This window comes from Microcaecilia unicolor, chromosome 6, assembly GCF_901765095.1.
Source record: "Microcaecilia unicolor chromosome 6, aMicUni1.1, whole genome shotgun sequence".
Taxonomy (NCBI): Eukaryota; Metazoa; Chordata; class Amphibia; order Gymnophiona; family Siphonopidae; genus Microcaecilia; species Microcaecilia unicolor.
This window is the reverse complement of record NC_044036.1, coordinates 33,173,410-33,187,755: the sequence shown is the minus strand read 5'-3', so window position 1 is coordinate 33,187,755 and position 14,346 is coordinate 33,173,410. Positions and strand designations below refer to the sequence as shown.

Here is a 14,346-nt window from a genome sequence, read left to right as displayed (position 1 = left end):
GAATTTCTGGTAGTAGGGCTAGTCAATTACAAACACTTAACAGAGACAAAAGCTGGCTGGGAGGGTCACCAAGACATCTCTAGAGAACAAAAAACTGAAGCAGACAGTCTGGAGAACCCATTGACAACAAAGAACTCAGAGGAAAACCATAAACAAAACATTTGCCTGTCATCAGAGGTATACCTGCCCCCTCCCATCAGCTATCAGACAAATGGACGCCAGGACATCTGCAGAAAGGAAAGACTTATAATGTGACCATGTGAACAGACTACAATAACCACAATGCCTTGCAAGTTATCCAGTGCAAACCAGGAAGCAGGTGCTGGGACTCTGTGATCATATCCTCCTGCAGCTTGCAAGATATAAAAGCAAAAGCTGTTTCCCCAAGAAGCAAATTCTCTCTTCAGCTGCAAGCAACTCAGATCCATTCACTGCAGAAGCCCTGATGGCTTATCACAGCATGCTTGTGACAAAGACTCTCCTGTAAGTTAAACTGTAACCTTAACTTTTAAACTGGCTACCTTACTTAAGTACAGATTATCTGTAAAGATCTCTTAAAAGAACTATCTCTCGTTTGTGCTAGCCTTATATGATTGCATTAATCATATTGTAACTTAATAAACTTTTTTGAAGCTAAAAATATAGTCTCTTTGTGTCCTGGGTGCATAACTTTAAATCTGGAAACACAGGACACTGCATTTCAACAGAGATAATATTTAATTCATTGCAATTGTGATTATTGTTACTTTAATTAGCAACTGGTGGAGAATATACATACATATATTAAATTATAAACATTAGCAAGTGCTCTAGAGCTCTTTCCCCCCAAGATAAATCATTTCTTGTAACAATGCCACACTGGGAAAAGACCAAGGATCCATCGAGCCCAGCATCCTAGCCACGACAGCAGCCAATCCAGGCCAAGGGCACCTGGTAAGCTTCCCAAATGTACAAACATTCTATACATGTTATTCCTGGAATTGTGGATTTTTCCCAAGTCCATTTAGTAGTGGTTTATGGACTTGTCCTTTAGGAAACCGTCTAACTCCTTTTTAAACTCTGCCAAGCTAACCACCTTCACCACGTTCTCCGGCAACGAATTCCAGAGTTTAGTTATGCATTGGGTGAAGAAATATTTTCTCAGATTTTGTTTTAAATTTACTACACTGTAGTTTCATCACATGCCCCCTAGTCCTAGTATTTTTGGAAAGCATGAACAGATGCTTCACATCCACCTGTTCTACTCCACTCATTATTTTATATACCTCAATCATTTAGCAGGTGACTCTGAAATATGTAGATCCTAGTATAAAATAGATGCAGTGGGAGCAGTGATTTTGAAAGGTTGCGTATGGAGAAAATAAATACACCCCCTCACTCCCACACGTATCAGAGCAGGCTGCTGCTGTAGACAAATAGCCAGAGCCAGCAGAACCATTGTATCACTACGATTACCTTCCAACCTGGATACCCTTCCCTGAAGGCCACACAAACATCTGACTCCCTTCCTGACAGCCAAATCCATCTCACCCCCACACTTCCCCAAAGCAGACCCTCCTTCCACACCTATAATGGTCCACCACAAAGAACCCCCTCTCCACCTAACCCCCTGGCAACAACACCCCCCCCCCCAAAGCAGTCCCTCCTTCCACACCTATAATGGTCCACCACAAAGAACCCCCTCTCCACCTAACCCCCTGGCAACAACACCCCCCCCCCCCCCAAAGGCCCTCATGTACGGGCTAGACCCCAGCATATAGAGCTACAAACAGAGCTTGGCTAACAGCCTCCTGCAATTCAAAATTCATACAATGCTCCAAACAGCATGAACTTTTGTCTCAATATTTGCCAAGGCCTGCATCTCAGCAGGATGGTGCCTCATGGATCTCTTGTTCAGAGTCAAGAACTTCTGGTCAAGTCAACCCAGCCACTTTGGAGCCTGGGTTATGGGGAAAAGGCCTCAGAAATAACATCACAAGACTAATCGGAGCTCTGAGTTCCAAGAACTGCAACTTTGATGACCTAGTATGGCCGTTCTTGTGGTTTTTCAAATCAAAATGTCCAGAACAGAATGAATTGTTCACCTTATCTTCAAGAACATTGCTCCTCGCAGAACCATATGCAAGGCCAAAATCTGTTGTTTTGTTTAACTTTCCTGCATTGTTTATGGGATGTTTTGCTTTGTGTGTTTTAAAATTATTTTCATTTCAGGGCAATGTTGTCACTCAGGAGTGTGTATTATTGAGCAATAAGCACATTAGGGAGAAATAGGGTTCACCACTGAGCATCTAAACACATCATGCACACCACCATTAAGCTTCTGATATGACTTTTGACATAGTTGTTAAGAAATGGTCACACTATATGAAATATTTGGGACTTGTAAAGTCCATAAATTCATTTTCATGCATATATGGCCACATATATATGTAAATTGCCTCCAATATAATACCAACTGGTGTAAAAATATACATGATGACATGATGGTGCATACTTTAGTGGTAGGTGTATACAGTATACACATCCTATATAATAATTCTCACCACCAACGTTCTAATGTGGGACTGCCTGTGTCCGTGGCTCCTGGAGTTGCTGAGCTAGGCTCCGTAGTCAGGATGACGTCACTGACAGCTGATTCCCAGGCAGGGGGAGGAGTAGGGAAACACGCGTGTTTCCCTACTCCTCCCCCTGCCTGGGAATCAGCTGTCAGTGCGCCGCTCGTGGCAGGGAGCAGCGCATCAAAAAACTACAAGCACGGCACCACAGAACCCCCCCTCGGCACATCACCCAAGCCCCCCCCCCCCGGCACATCAAACACCCCCCCAAGCACATCAACCACCCCCTCCCCCCACCCGAAGCACATCAACCCCCCCCCCCACACACACACACACACATGTCACAGTCTCCCTCCCTCCCAGATCCCCGAGTTTCACGGTCTACCTCCCACTTCCAGGATCCCCCCTCCCTCCCAGTTCCAGGATCCCCCCTCGCTCACAGTTCCAGGGTCGACGTGCCTCCCTTCCTCCCTCCCTCCCGTCCACTGCCAGCCCCCCTTCTTACGAATTTTTGAAGTCTCAGTTACCCAGTTGGGGTTATGGCGGACGGCGGCAGCACCGGCAGCAGCAGCATCGGTAAACGGGGTACAGGCTCGGCCCGTCTGTCTCTCAGCTCTGGTCCCGCCCTTGCAGAAACAGGAAATGAGGGCGGGACCAGAGCTGAGAGACAGAGACGGCCCGAGCCTGTACGCCATTTACCGATGCTGCTGCTGCCGCCGCCGTTGTCGTCATCCGTCGTAACCCCGACTGGGTAAGTGAGACTTCAAAAATTCGTAAGCAGGGGAGCTGGCAGTGGATGGCAGGGAGGGAGGAAGGGAGACACGACGACCCTGGAACTGTGAGCAAAACAGTCCTCAAACTTCGGCATCCGTTGCCTCAGAACCAAAGAGGGAAACAGTCAGGAAGCGAGTGTCAGAGAAATATGGAGATGAGTTCAAAAAAGAAGGCAAAATTTATAGATTGAGGACTCAGGATGATGACGATGAAAACAACACTTGGAACAGAAACTCTACTCAGCAAATGTAGTTTCTTCCAAGTAATGGATGTGCAATAACCTTTTTTTCTTCTTTGATTTAATTCAACTAAATTTCTGCAGGATGGGGTATGGGGAGCAAGTTTTGCATTTTGTGCCCTGATCTATCAGTGTAATTTAATTCTGTTGAGGTATGAGATTACAGCCCAAAGAAGGTCAAAACATCTGTTGTATCTAATTATTATGGCATGATATGGTACCAGTAACAGTACTATGAATGCTTAGGATTAAAGAGCTGTTTCACCTCCCAAAAAAAAAAAATGTTTTTAAACTGCTGCACACCAGATACAGGATGCTTGGAAATGTATTTGGCTGAACATTGTGTATACTTTTTTCTTAGAAAACTAAGGCATATTTTTAATCAAATACACTCAACAGGGAGGCGGAAAAAGAATAGGACATGAAATGTTTAATATTTCCCTGAATTTTTTCATGGGTTGGTATCTCACACACACAGCGAATCACTCTCTCTCTCACACACAGCCTCGCTGTGTCTCTCTGTGTGTGACACACACACACACACAATCAATCGACATTCTGTCTTTCTCCCCCCCACACACACACTCTGTCACAGTCTATCTCTCTCTCACTCACATACACACATACACTCTGTCACACACACACACTCTCACACATTCACTCTCTGTCTCTCACACACAGTCACTGTCAAACACACTCTGTCAAACATACACACTCAAAGGAAAACCTTGCTAGCGCCCGTTTCATACCTTACAGAAACGGGCCTTTTTTACTAGTAGATTATAAAATATGCTAATCAAACTTGTACATGAATAATCTAGTCATGAATAATTACACCAGCTCAAAGAGCAGGTGTAAATGTCTGAACCTATCAGGTAGGCACAATTTCTGCTTCTTACGTTAGATTTTATAAAGACACATAGAGGGGCATAATCGAACGCGAACGCCTATGTGTAAGAACGTCCATCTCCGAGAACGGGTCCATGAAGGGGCGGGCCGAACCGTATTTTCGAAAAAAATGGACGTCTATCTTTTTTTGCGAAAATACAGTTTGTGCCAGGCAAACGCATTGGATTTGGTCGTTTTTTGAGCTGGGTGTTTTTGTTTTTTAGCGATAATCGAAACCGAAGCAGCCCAGCTCAAAAATGACCAAATCCAAGGCATTTGTTCGTGGGAGGGGCCAGAATTCATAGTGCACTGGTCCCCCTCACATGCCAGGACACCAACCGGGCACCCTAGGGGGCACTTTTACAAAAAAAAAAAAAAAAAGTAAAAGAGCTCCCAGGTGCATAGCACCCTTCCCTTGTGTGTTGAGCCCCCCAAATCCCCCCAAAACCCACTGCCCACAAGTCTACACTATTACCATAGCCCTAAGGGGTGAAGGGGGTCAGCTACATGTGGATACAGTGGGTTTTGGGGGGGGGGTGGAGGACTCAGCATTAAGCAGCACAAGTGTAACAGGTAGGGGGGATGGGCCTGGGTCCACCTGCCTGAAGTCCACTGCACCCCCTAACAACTCCTCCAGTGACCTGCATAATGCTGTCAGGGAGCTGGGTATGACATTTGAGGGTGAAAATAAAAAGTTGTGAAACTTCATTTTTTGTGGTGGGAGGGGGTTAGTGACCACTGGGGGAGTCAGGGGAGGTCATCCCCGATTCCCTCCGGTGGTCATCTGGTCATTTAGGGCACTTTTTGGGGCCTTATTCGTGAAAAAACAGGGTCCAGGAAAAGTGTCCTAAATTCTAGCTAAAAACGCATACTTGTTTTTCCATTATCGGTGAAATGCGCCCATCTCTGTTCGGCCGATAACCACGCCCCAGTTCCACCTTCACCACACCTCTGACACGCCCCCATCAACTTTGTCCGCATCCACGACGGAGTGCAGTTGAAAACGTCCAAAATCGGCTTTCAATTATACCGATTTATTTGTTTTGGGGAGATAAACGTCTATCTCCCGATTTGGGTCGCAATATAGGCGTTTTTCTCTTTCGATTATAAGCAGGGTAGGCACCTATGTTTCTGTATAGAATATCATTTATATCAGTGCTTACTTGTCCTCTTAAACCAGGTGCCCTGTTATGAAATTACCCCTCAATATTTCATGTCCTATGAAGGACGCTTAATTTAAAATACGAGAAGACCAGAACTAATATGCCTTGATTCCACATGACTTTGGAAACTCTTCCAGTTTACAGGGCCTTACCTCAAAATCAATAACAACAGGATTGTATTTTAATGACCTTCCCCAGCGACGATATGCAGCAGCATTAATATCATGTAAGAAAGCAGCACTTGAGCCGGTATCCCCACCTCGAACCAGGGAAATGACATCTTTAATGAGCTGCTTCTGTTCAGATGAATCTGAAAATGAAAAATGTAGTAACTTCTTTTAAACAATTTATTAACCAGGAAAACCAACGTAAGACAAATGTCTTCTCTTCAGAAGGGAGATGTGCCAAGTTTATGCGATGAGTCAGTGGGACAAGTAAGTCAAGGCTTGAATTCATGGTCAAAGCCTTCTCTTCGCTGTTAGATATTTGGACCACTGGACCACTCCTGCTTCCTTATGGGTACATATATGCAAAGCTGAAAATATTTTTCATGTTCTCCCATGAGTCGTGCATATTTTTAAAGGGTAGCCAGTGTTCAATAGAAACTGCTAGGTTCTCTAGCTGATAGAATCTGGAGCACGTTTACTACTAACAATAATCATTTCTATAGCACTACTAGACATACGCAATGCTGTACACATTATATGCAGGTATTTTCTCTGTCCCTAGAGGGCTCACAATCTAAGTTTTTGTACCTGGGGCAATGGAGGGTTAAGGAGCCTTTTTACTAAGCCATGTAAGCATCTACGCACGCCCAATGCATGCCAAAATGGAGTTACCGCCCGACTATCACGTGGCTCTTGCAGTAATTTCATTTTGGGCGCGTGTCCGATACGCGCATCTGAAAAATATTTTTTTATTTTCGGGCTCATGTAACGGATGTACGCCAATTGGCATTTGGCACGCTTGAGTCTTTACCGCTAGGTCAATGGCTGGCGGAGCGGTAAGGTCTCAGACCCAAAATGGACACGCGGCAATTTTCATTTTGCCGCACATCCATTTTTGGCAAAAATTTTAAAAAGGCCTTTTTTACAGGCGCACAAAAAAATGGATCGTCACACACCCAAAAGCCGCACCTACACTACCGCAAGCCATTTTTCGGCACGCCTTTGTAAAAGGACCCCTAAGTGACTTGCCCAAGGTCAAAAGGAGCCACAGTGGGAATCAAACGCAGGTTGCAAGGATCAACGCCCACTACACTAACCATTAGGCCACTCCTCTGTGTGAATGATATTATTACAATTATTGGAAAGTATGCAGCTTCACATTGTTCATTAGCTAACTTTTCTACCCATCTAATGAAAACAATGTTCCTGATGTTTCTAAGAGAACTCACAGGTTATCAATAGAAATCAAACAAAATAAAACATGGAAAAGAAAATAAGATGATACCTTTTTTATTGGACATAACTTGCCCTTCGAAAGCTAATCAAGAAATGTATTAAGCTATGTCCAATAAAAAAGGTATCATCTTATTTTCTTTTCCATGTTTTATTTTGTTTGATTTCTATTGATAACCTTTAAGAGTGGACTAACACGGCTACCACACCTCTCTCCTTAAGAGAACTCACAAAATGGGTCGAATTCTCCTTTTCAAAAAAAGGATTTTTCCACCCTCTTTAGGAGATATTGTTTTAACACCAATCCCAAAATAACCCAAATAAAGAATGAATAAAAGTTGAAGGCACACATTTTAGACCAGTAGCTTTGATTCCTTTTTTAGCTGAAGTGCAGCGAGGATTAGTGGCAATGCGGTTATCACGGTATTTAGATAATTAAGGAATATTACATAAGTCCCAGTCAGGTTTCAGAAAATATTTTAGTACCAAATCAGCTTTGCATGCTACGATATCAGAAACAAGAATTTTTTTTGAGTCTTGGTAATAGGGTGCTGATTAAACAGTTCAACCTTCCGAGCAGATTTGAGTTGGTAGATCATAACATTCTGCTAAATGTATTACGTGAAATTGTTATATATGGAAAAAATCTTATCTTGGTTTGAGGGATTCCTTGCGTGCTTGGATTTACAGAGTCAAGATGTCTAGTTTATTGTCGAAAGCATGGAGTGTAGAAAGTGGGGTACCACAGGGATCACCAATTTCTCCTATTCTATTTAATATATTATGATATCAAATCTAGGTTTCTGATTGGATGATATAAGAGTAAAAGCCTTTATATATGCTCACAATATTACATTGTTGGTACCTTTCATTTTCTCTTCTACTAATATAACTGATATAAGATCCTGTTTAGATACAGAAGAACATCGAGGCTCAGCTAATCTGCTAAAGCTAAATAGAGAGAAAAGTAAGTTTATCATTTTAAGTCATCCCAATGATAATTTAAATTGCCCAAAAATCAAGATTGATAAAAATGTATTCAAAGCAGAATCTACTTTGGGAATCATTGTAGCTGGGGTTATTTTACAATGATTTATGGGCCATAATACAACTTGTGATGTGTGCCCAGTGCATAGCTCAAATCACATTAGGGTTTTTACATAGTAATGAGCTGATTTACATGTATTTGCATGTTTTGCATCTCATTACTATGTAACCTGTTGCGACTTAAATATCACTGCAGTAAAATAAGTCAAGCTGCATTAAAGCCCTTTAAAACACATTTAGGAGAAAATAACACAACTTAAAGCCCTAATGCAGCCTGATAACGTACCCCCTGAGAGTGTAACTATAATTCACAATGCAACAATGATTTTGCTACTGAGAGAAAAACATGTGATTTATACTAAATTGAACCCGCCGATTCCAAATATGAACTCCGAATTTGCCTGACACATCTAGATTTTAAATTATACATGCAAAGCCTATTCACGTATAACATTAATGCATTATATATTGGAAACATGGAGAGAGGTTCCATAAAGACATTTCTACAATGGAGAACAGATATCAAGGCCGCTGGAATCCCAACACGATGGGGGACTACTGCTGGTTTTTGCAACGGGAAAGTATGACTGGTCACAAACGCAAAAGCAGATGCCTGAAGCACTTTTAACAGTGCTGGGCCTTGCTGAAGTAAGACTTTCAAACTGGAATACGAGACTTTTTTGAAATTTTGTTATTCCATTGCATTTTCATATACTGTTTACTATGAAAACTTTGATATAGATCAGGTAATTGTTGGAGTGAAACTCGTTCTGTAAAAAATTATTCAATGCTTTCCAAGTGCTTAATTCATTTGGGCAAACTTATGCATAACAAAATTTCCTGACGTGTTACAACAATTCTGACTTCGGATTTGGAATACGCACACTGAATTTAGTATAGGACAAATGTTTTTTGCCCAGTAGCACATGAAAATTTTTTTTGTTGTTGTGCTGTGATAATGAATGCCAATGTGCAAACTCCTGCAAGCTTCTAAAAGCAATATCCTATTGAAAACTGGCTGACCAAGAAACTAGAGAGTAGCAGTCCTCTTCACAGATATAAGCTCTGGGGTCCTTTTACTAAGCCGCAGTAAAATGTGGCTTGTGATAGTGTAGGCACTGGTTTTGGGTGCGTGCAGAAATGTTTTTCAGCGCACGTACCAAAAATGCCTTTTTAAAAATTTTTGCCGAAAATGGACGTGCGGCAAAATCAAAATTGCCGAGCGTCCATTTTGGGTGTCTGACCTTACCGGTAGCCATAGACCTAGCGGTAAGGAATCTGTGTGGTAACGACCTACGTGCGTCAGATGCCACTTGGCGCACATCCGCTATGCGTGTCCGAAAAGAAAATATATTTTCCAGACGCGTGTAGCAGATGTGCGCCAAAAATGAAATAACCGCAAGAGGCACGAGGTAGTCGGGCGGTAAATTCATTTTGGCATGCGTTGGGTGCGCGTGGAGCTTTATGCGGCTTGATAAAAGGGGCCCTCTGTGTCTTTAAACTCGGTCAGTTTTAGGGGAACATACCACTCTTCAAAAAACCACTTTCTTTACACTTCTTTTCGGATGTTGTCCATCTTGTCTCCAAACCCATATCTTGGTCAACAACTGAGACGCTCAATGATTGTCCAAAGCATGAACTTATCTGTTCACTGTTCAACTCTGCAATCAAGAGAAGCAAAAATGAATATGCCAAAAATGAATATGCTAACATTACATTCAGAAGAGATAACAATAACTCAGAACACAGTTTGTTCTCTTTATTTTAAATACTAAAATGAAAACTGGGTAATGGGTAACTGCAACTGAGTCTGTCATCTGGATGCTTCAAAAATGTGTCAACCTCCCATTTTGGAGTAATAATCAAACTACCATGCAATCAAAGTTAAATTACACAAGTACTTTTGCCTTGATAAATGCAGCCGGAATGTACCTGCTTTCTCTTCCATTTATTGGTTTTTCAGAAATCACGTGTGTAGTTTTGATTATAGCAAATTGAGCATATTGCCGTGTAGCTCATCCTTCCTCTTTCCCCAAGAACATCTCTAAGCAACATCAACAAAAACATCAACTCTTGGACAACAAGAGTGGTGAGTTTATCTGCATTGAGGGTGCGTAATTTTCAAAGACCCAGTTTCCGTGAGTGAAAAAGCAACTTTTTCAGGATTTAGCTCAAGCTGTTTTCAGTAGTAGCTCAAGGTGCATAATATTTGGATACAGTAGATATTTTCCTGTCCATGGAGGACTTACAATCTAAGTTTATACCTGAGGCAGCGGTGGTTTTAGTGATTTCCTCTTTCCCAAGATCACAAGGTGCTGTGTGATTTGTACCCGGCTACCCTGGTTCTCAGCCCATACTATAACCATTAGGCTACTCCTCCATTCTCAAAGCATCATACCATGAACTGCACTGAATGCATGATTTCTGCCTCTGGGAATCTACTTTCTGGAAAGTACAGCCCACATCTAGAGAATGACTCTAATGGTGTCAGGGCAACACCCTAATGTGATCCTGAACCAGGGTCAGTGTGGGGTTTAGAACAGGAGTTCTACCCAGCTAGGAACGTTTGGACCTACACAAATGGCTTTGACATTTGCCTTCTCTGGGAGTAATTTTATAAAGCATTCCAACATGTAAAGTACATTTAACATGAGGAAAATTATTATTATTATAAAATAGGGCTGGTGATGACTCAAGTGCATGTATTTATAGACAGATTCTCAGGGCTGTAGCGTCCATGGAGTATGGGTGAAGTTGAGTAGCCCATGCAGAGTACATACACATCCTTAGCTTCTGTTTACTCTTGGGGATAATTCTGGGTGGCTGTTTTATAAAGAGGGGCATTTTCAATATGACATCTAAGTCCGACTTTGGACGTTTTGCAAAAAACATCCAAAATCTGAATAGCAAAGAAGGTCATTTTCAAAAAAGAAAAACTAGTTGGGTGAAGTGCTAAGGAATGGGCTTGTATGACTTGTGACTGTTGTCTAGACAGGAAGGACAACTTTCAAAAGTGATGAAATGGCTGAAATAAGAAGTTATTATTATTATTATTTATTGCATTTGTATCCCACATTTTCCCACCTCTTTGCAGGCTCAATGTCGCTTACAATACATCATGAATAGTGGAAATGAGAAGAGAATAAGCAATTGGTATTACAGAAGGATTTTGGGTTACATGATAATGATAAAGCATAATAGTGAAATAACAAGTTAAGATTTTAAGATAATTCTGGGTACATGTGGGGGATTTCACATGTCATGATCTTAGTGATATGTCTTGTTGAAGAAATGAGTCTTCAGGAGTTTGCGGAAGCTGGTTAGTTCGTAGATCGTTTTTAGGTTGCGCGGCAGCGCGTTCCAGAATTGTGTGCTGATATAGGAAAAGGTTGATGCGTGCACTAGTTTATATTTTAGGCCTTTACAGTTGGGGAAATGAAGATTAAGGAATGTGCGAGATGATTTTTTAGCATTCCTGGGTGGTAGGTCTATCAGGTCTGACATGTAGGCTGGGGCATCACCATGGATGATTTTGTGAACTAGGGTGCACACCTTGAACGCGATGCGTTCTTTGAGTGGGAGCCGGTGTAGTTTCTCTCGTAGGGGTTTAGCACTTTCATATTTTGATTTCCCGAATATGAGTCTAGCTGCAGTGTTCTGGGCTGTCTGGAGTTTTTTGGGTATTTGCTCTTTGCAGCCAGCGTAAAGTGCATTACAATAATCTAGATGACTGAGTACCAATGATTGAACCAAATTGCGGAAGACGGTCCTTGGGAAGAATGGTCTTACTCTTTTTAATTTCCACATTGAGTGGAACATCTTTTTGGTTGTGTTTTTTGCGTGATTTTCTAGTGTTAGGTGCCGATCAATGGTAGCTCCATTTACAGTAGAATGGCTGAATGCACTTCAGGAAATTTTCAGTTATTTTCTTTTTGTTACATTTGTACCCCGCGCTTTCCCACTCATGGCAGGCTCAATGCGGCTTACATGGGGCAATGGAGGGTTTAGTGACTTGCCCAGAGTCACAAGGAGCTGCCTGTGCCTGAAGTGGGAATCTTGCCCATTAACTATACATGTAAGTTCTTTATATGTATTGACTTCATTATACACTACTAACAAAAGCAAGTATTCTGGGTCTGTTCTGAGTCTACATGCATAGATAGCAGGCCAATAACATGTTTAACTTATGGCTTCATTAAAACATAGGTGAAGAATATTCAGTTGACAGACTTCAATGCGTAAGCCAGCTGAATATAAGCATAACTTTATACTTTTTTTAGCAGTACTATCCACATAAAATCCTGAGTGGTGTGGAGCGGGTGGAGGTAAATTGATTTTTCACTCATTCAAAGAGTACAAAGACCAGGGGACACTCAATGAAATAGCAGGGAAACACTTTTAAAACAAGTAGGAGGAAACATTTTTTCACTCAAAGAATAGTAAAGCTGTAGAACTCGTTGCTGGAGAATGTAGTAATGACGCTTAGTGTATCTGGATTTAAAAAAGATTTGAACAAGTTCCTGGAGGAAAAGTCCATAGTCTGTTATTCAGATGGACTTGAGGGAAGCCACTGCTTGTCCTGGGATTGGTACATGGAATGTTGCTACTAATTGGGTTTCTATCAGGTACTTGTGAGCTGGATTGGCCACTGCTGGAATCAGGATACTGGGATAGATGAACCGTTAGTCTGATCCAGTATGGCTGCTCTTATGTTCTTGTAAAATTATAAGGGCAATTGTATAATCTAGATACCTGTATTTATGTGCCCTTTGCACATGTAAATGTCTAGAATACTAGCAGTTACGTGCATATACCCACAAACGTGCAAGCAGGGCACCTAAGCAGTATTCTATAAATACTCAACTTACATGGCACATATTTGCAAGGGGGCAAACACAGGTGGATAATGGATGAGCCATGGGTGGGGCTTCCACTTATGTGTATAACTTACATAATACTGTAAGTTCTGTGCATTGCTGCCTCATTCAAGCATCTGCACACACTTATGCCAGCTCTATGGCTGGTCTGACTGCAGGTGCAGAAATGTTATGTGCGTTGATACCAGGTTGTGCTATTATTCTACAACGGAATCTGGTTGTCCAGGTTCTGCTATAGAAGAGGCTCCTACCACACTGCCTTGGAGCACCTATATGGAGGCACCCAATTGTGGTCGATTGCATATTAGCTCCATGGTTAATAGCATCAATGTAATCAGTATATCTATATGCACCACTGATGTACACGGCAGGAAGTTTGAGACATGATTTAACCAACGTAAAGGTGCTTCTACCCCTTTCAATAGCTATAAATGTTTTAAACTGCATACAAACCCATTGCTCTCATTACATCTTGGTCAACCACTAGGATATATTCATATACGCCTCCCATGGTTCCAGAAGTTAAAAAATGGGTGCCATAGTCATTAATAAATTTGGCGTACAGCCCATAGTTGTATCTCTCTGGAAGCTCCATTAAGGACAGCAGAAAGTCTTCGTCAAGAGCAATATTATTCCTTCGCATTTTAAAACGAGCTGTTTGTACCTTGGTCAAAAATCTTATAAAAGCAGTATTCTGTGGGGAAAAGGAAAAAAATAAAGATACTGTTAAGATATAGATATAGATATAGATATAGATATAGATATAGATATATAGATATATATATAGTGCTATAAACTACACATACTACATAGGGGGGGTAACAGATTAGCAGACATAGCATTGTGCTGGTTTCGCTCCTATCTCGTCCAATGCTCCAACACAGTCCTATGGAAGGAAGTCACCCCGTCTCTTTACTCTCTTACTTGTGGGGTTCCAGTTCCACAGGGTTCCACAGTAGTTCCCTTATTATTGAATATATTTCTAGCACTATTACTGATGTTGATTCAATCAATTGATTTGAATTCCTTTGATACTGGGCAGCCCTTGTAAATCAATTACATCTAAGAATTTGGTAATTAATGGAATCACTTTTAATGTGTGGAATCTCACCTCAAAATTTTGGGAGTCATCTTGGATAGTTATCTAACATTCAAACCACAGATATCTGCAATTACCACTAAAGTTTTTCGATTATTATGGAAACTGCAAAGGCAAATTTTGATCGTCTTTTTGATTGGTAATTCAGTCGACGGTGTGTGTTCATTTGGATTATTATAATTCAGTTTGTATTGGAGCTAGTGATTTTGAATTTAGAATTGCACAATATGGCAGCACACCTAATTTATATTTCTTCTAAATTCGAAAGAGTAATACCACTGTTTTTGAAACTCCATTGGCTTCCA

At 41.5% G+C, this 14,346-nt stretch overlaps 1 protein-coding gene across 1 annotated transcript in view; it reads right to left on the bottom strand.

The window, feature by feature from the left end:
- The window catches only part of C8A (complement C8 alpha chain), a 53,158-nt gene that overhangs the window by 7,481 nt on the left and 31,331 nt on the right, over positions 1-14,346 (bottom strand). Inside the window, exons 7-9 of the mRNA XM_030207017.1 lie at positions 13,396-13,636; positions 9,592-9,726; positions 5,771-5,928 (exon numbers count right to left, since the gene is read on the bottom strand). Coding sequence (XP_030062877.1) covers positions 5,771-5,928; positions 9,592-9,726; positions 13,396-13,636 — 534 coding nt within the window. The remainder of the gene's footprint in view (positions 1-5,770; positions 5,929-9,591; positions 9,727-13,395; positions 13,637-14,346) is intronic.